General features: G+C 42.4%; 1 protein-coding gene across 1 annotated transcript in view; it reads right to left on the reverse strand.

The window, feature by feature from the left end:
• The window catches only part of LOC109935445 (exocyst complex component 1-like), a 109,579-nt gene extending 104,927 nt beyond the window's left edge, over positions 1–4,652 (reverse strand). The window contains exon 1 of the mRNA XM_048605323.1: positions 4,548–4,652. Coding sequence (XP_048461280.1) covers positions 4,548–4,652 — 105 coding nt within the window. The remainder of the gene's footprint in view (positions 1–4,547) is intronic.

Genomic DNA, 4,652 nt, shown 5'->3' on the forward strand with positions numbered 1-4,652 from the left:
ATCTAGTCCCAATTGCCAGCATTTGGCCAATATAGCTCTAAACCCTTCACATTCATATTCCCATCCAGATGCCTTTTATATGTTATAATTGTACCAGCCTCCACCACTCCCTCTGGCAACTCATTCCATACACGCCTCACGCTCTGAATAAAAAAGTTGTCCCTTAGCTACCTTTTAACTCTTTCCCCTCTCATCTTAATTCTATTTCCTCTAGTTTTGGACTCTGCTACCCTGGGGAAAAGACCTTGGTTGTATCCATGCACCTCAAAATTGGGATTTATAGAGTCTTCTTAAAGTTAAAGCACATCAATCCCACAAGTGGCCCAATTTGTTATGATCCCAGCTGCTGTTAATACTGGACAACATAGGTCCTAATATGAAATGTGGCTTCTTAGCTCCCAACATTGTTTTGTTTTACACTGCAGTGGTCAGTCACTCAACACATTCAGAAGAGGTTGCTTGTGAAATTTTAACAGAAATAATGCAATATTTATTCAGTAACAAAAATGAAACTATGTTATACTGGGCACAAGAAAGATTGGAAACATTTTTTTGTAGACATCAGAAAAGGATTCAAATGCATGTTATCCTTTTTACCCAAGCACAAACCTTGAAACACTGAACACCTAATGATTCACCACTACTTCCAAACAAAGGCCCTTCACTCAGACTCAGACAAAGGCAGCTGCAACCAGTTTCCTCACGATCAAATACTGTGCTGTTACTAAATGCATCTAGTGTTTCTCCCTGAGAGACTTCAAGCAAATTAAACTCACTATTAAACTCACAATACATCGCATTGAGCCTGCAGAATTGGCAGCAAGTCATACTCAATTCATGCTTGTAAGCCTCAGAAAGTATGTCTAACATTGGATGTGATTTTGCTACTGGAAATCATTTATTAAATAATCCAAAGTCTGCTAAGATTTACACTGGAAACCAGTTTAATGTCATCAGCCAGGCCCACGGTGCTAGAGGTTATGGAAGCAAATAGCCAGGATTTGGTTTGTGTAGGCAAAAGGATTGTATATTTAGATTGCACCTTTTTTTTAAAGAAAAAGGCATCATAGAGACAGTCAAACTCTGCTGTATGCCCCGTGGCAATATCCTGGCCAATCTGAATCTATTGCCAGGTAGGAGAATTAAGATTGACATTGCCAGGCAATGACTGTCTCCAATAAGAAACAATCTAACCACTGCTTCTTGGCATTACCACCATTGAATCCTCCATAGCCACCATCCTTGGAGTTACATTGATCAGAAACTCAACTAGACTCATCATATAAATACAGTGACTACAAGAGCAGTTCAGAGGCTAGGAATACTGTGAATAACTTACCTCCTGACTCCCCAAAGCCTGATTTTCATTTACAAGGCACAAGTCAGGAGTGTGATGGAACACTTCCCATTTGCCTGGATGGCTGCAGCCCCAACAACACTCAAGTAGTTTGACACCATCCAAGACAAAACACCCACTTAATTGGCAGCACATCCACAAGCATCCACTCCCTTCACCGCCGATGCTCGGTAGCAGCAGTGTGTGCTATCTATAAGACAGTAGATGGTGACTCACAGTGCTAGGGACCCAGGTTCGATTCAAGCCTCGTGACTGTGGGGAGTTTGCACGTTCTCCCCACATCTGCGTGGTTTTCCTTTGGATGCTTCAGTTTCTTTCCACAGTCCAAAGAAGTTCAGATTAGGTGGATTGGCCATGCTAACTTGCCCTGTAGTGTCCAGGGATATACAGGCTAGGTGGGTTAGCCATAGTACATGTGGGTTACCAGGATAGGGTGGTGGGGGGGTGCTGGGTTTGTAGGGGATGTTCTTCGGAAGGTTGGTGTGGACTTGATGGGCTGAATGACTTCTTCCCACGCTGTGAGAATTCTATGATTCTTCTATGGCTCTATGTTTCTAAGATGCACTGCAGAAATTCACCAAAGAAAGACTGGTACCTTTCAAACTCATGATCACTTCCATCTAGAAGGACAAGGGGCAGCATATGAACACCACTACCTGCATGATCCACTACAAGCAACTCACTATCCTGACTCAGAAATATATCACTATTCTTTAAGTGTTACTGGGTCAAAACGTTGGAATTCCCTCCTTCATGGCATTTGGGTCTACCCGCAGCATGCGGGCTGTAGCAGTTCAAAAAGGCAGCTCACCATCACCTTCTCAAGGACAACTAGGGATGAGCAGATAAATACTGGTCAGACAATGATGCCCTCATCCAATAAGTAAATTTTAAAAATCTATTCTAGTCGCATCTCCAATTCAATTACAGCTCATCCAATTAATATCCTCTTCCCATTCTAGAAACTTACGTTTCTTTTTTCCCCAAGTCTATTTGTTGCGTCCCGGTTCTGATGAGTGCAAGATGAAAGACTTTGATTTCTTTTAGTCTTCTTTTAGCAATGTTTAAGTTCTGTACTACAATGCATTTATTGGAAAGATCCATCAATTTTGCTTCAGATTTCTATCCTTCTTTCACCTTTACCTGATACAACTTTGACACTTCACTTCTTTAACATCTCCATTTCCATTTCTGAGGATAGGCTGTCCACCAATATCATTACAAGGTCATTGCGCAGCTACCTCAACGACACCTCTTCACACCCTACTTCTCCCGTAAGGGCTTTATTCCAATTTCACAGTTTCTTTGTCTCCATCACATTTGTTCCAATGATGTCACCTTCATTGGCATGCCTCTGACATAACTTCATTTTTCCTCAACCTGACCCATTTTCTGCACTTCTGCCCTCACCCCTTCCACTGCCTCCCAGATCAACAATAGGTTTCCTTTGACCTCATTTCCCATCTCACTAGTCTTCGTATTCAAGGGAGCATCCTCTGCCATTTCTGCAACATTCAGCAGCATGCCACCACCAAGCATACATTCCCATCCCCTCCACTGTCAGCATAACACAGGGATCATTCACTCTGTGACACCCTGGTCACTCCTCCAGCACTCCTAATGCTTCCTCACTCTCCCATGGCACCTTCCTATTCAACTGCTCAAGGTGCAACATTTGCCCATTTGCTTCCTTCCTCTTCATCATTAAAGGCCTCAGGCACACCTTCCAGCTGAAGCATTGACTTACTTGTACTTCTTTCAATCTGCGTATTTGTTGCTCATATTGCAGTTTCCTTTACCTTGGTGAAACTAAACACAGATGGGTTGACCACTTTTTGGAACACCTCCACTCTGTCAATAGCAATGACCCTGAGTTTCCAGTTACTTGCTATTTCAATAAACCACCTTACTCTCATGCTAACATTTCTGTCCTTGGCCTGCTGCAATGTTCCAGTGAAGCACAACACAATCTTGAAACCTAAGGTATGTAGATGAGGGCAATGCATTTGACATCATCTACTTGGACTTCAGCAAGTTTTCTGAGAAGGTCCTGTATGGGAGATATATAGCATGGGTGAGAGCCCACGGAATTCAGGAAAATTTGGCAAATTAGATCCACAATTGGCTAGATGGCAGGAAGCAGTTTGATGGTTGAGAGGTGTTTGCTGACTAGAAGCTTGTGTCTATTGGGTTCTCACAGGGTCCTTGCTGTTTGTGACATATACAACTGATTTAGACTTTAATGTCAGAGGGTTGATCAGTAAGTTCGCAGTTGATTCAAAAATTGGTGGGATGGTTAGTAATGAGGAAGAAAGCCTTTATAGGAGAATATAAATAGGACGGTCAGATGGGCTGACAAGTGGCAAATAGAATTCAATCTGGACAAACGTGATGTTATGCAATTGGGCAGGACCAATAAGGCAAGGGAATGCATGATGAATGGTAGCATAAGAGGGACTTTGGTCTGTATATAAACCAGTCTCATACTGTATCAGGACAGATGGATGAAGTGGTTAGGAAGGTACATGGTAAACTTGCCTTTATTAGCCGAGGCATAAAGTTTAAGAGCATGAAGGTTATGCCGGAACTGTATAAAATGTTGGTTCGGCTACAGCTAGAGTATTGTGTGTAGTTCTGGAATCCACTTTATAGGATGGTGTGACAGTATTGGAGAGGGTGCAGAGGAGATTTACCAGGATGTTGCCTGGTCTGGAGAGTTTCAATTATGAAGAGCAATTGACGTACTGTAGTTGTTTTCCTTAGAGTAGGGGAGATTGAGGGGGGACATGATTAAGATGCATAAGACAGGAAGAAACGTTTCCCCTTGATGGAGGGATTATTGACCGGGGTGTAGATTTAAGGTAAAGCAGAAGATTTGTATGGGATTTGAGGAAAAATGTTTTCACACAGAGATGGTGGAATTCTGGAACTCACTGCCTGTGATTGTGGCAGAGGCAGAAACTTCCATCATAGTTAAGAAGCATTTTGATGTGCATCTGCAATGCCAAGACAATGCAAAGCTATGGGCCAAGTGCAGGAAATTGGGATTCAAATAGTTAGGTAGTTGTTTATGACTGGCATATATGCAATGGGCCGAAGGCCCTTTCCCTTTGCTGCAGAACTCTACTATGATTATAAATTCCACACTTCAGACCCTGACCATATGATATCTGTTCTCCATTTTTCTTACGTTCATTCCACCTGCAACAAGGGCTTGTCTTGTTTGTGTCTTATTTACTTTGCTCTCAGTCGAGAGGATCCATTGTAACCCTTCCACACCTTCTTTTACTCTCAT

This window comes from Rhincodon typus, chromosome 14 (assembly GCF_021869965.1).
Source record: "Rhincodon typus isolate 14 chromosome 14, sRhiTyp1.1, whole genome shotgun sequence".
Classification (NCBI taxonomy): domain Eukaryota; kingdom Metazoa; phylum Chordata; class Chondrichthyes; order Orectolobiformes; family Rhincodontidae; genus Rhincodon; species Rhincodon typus.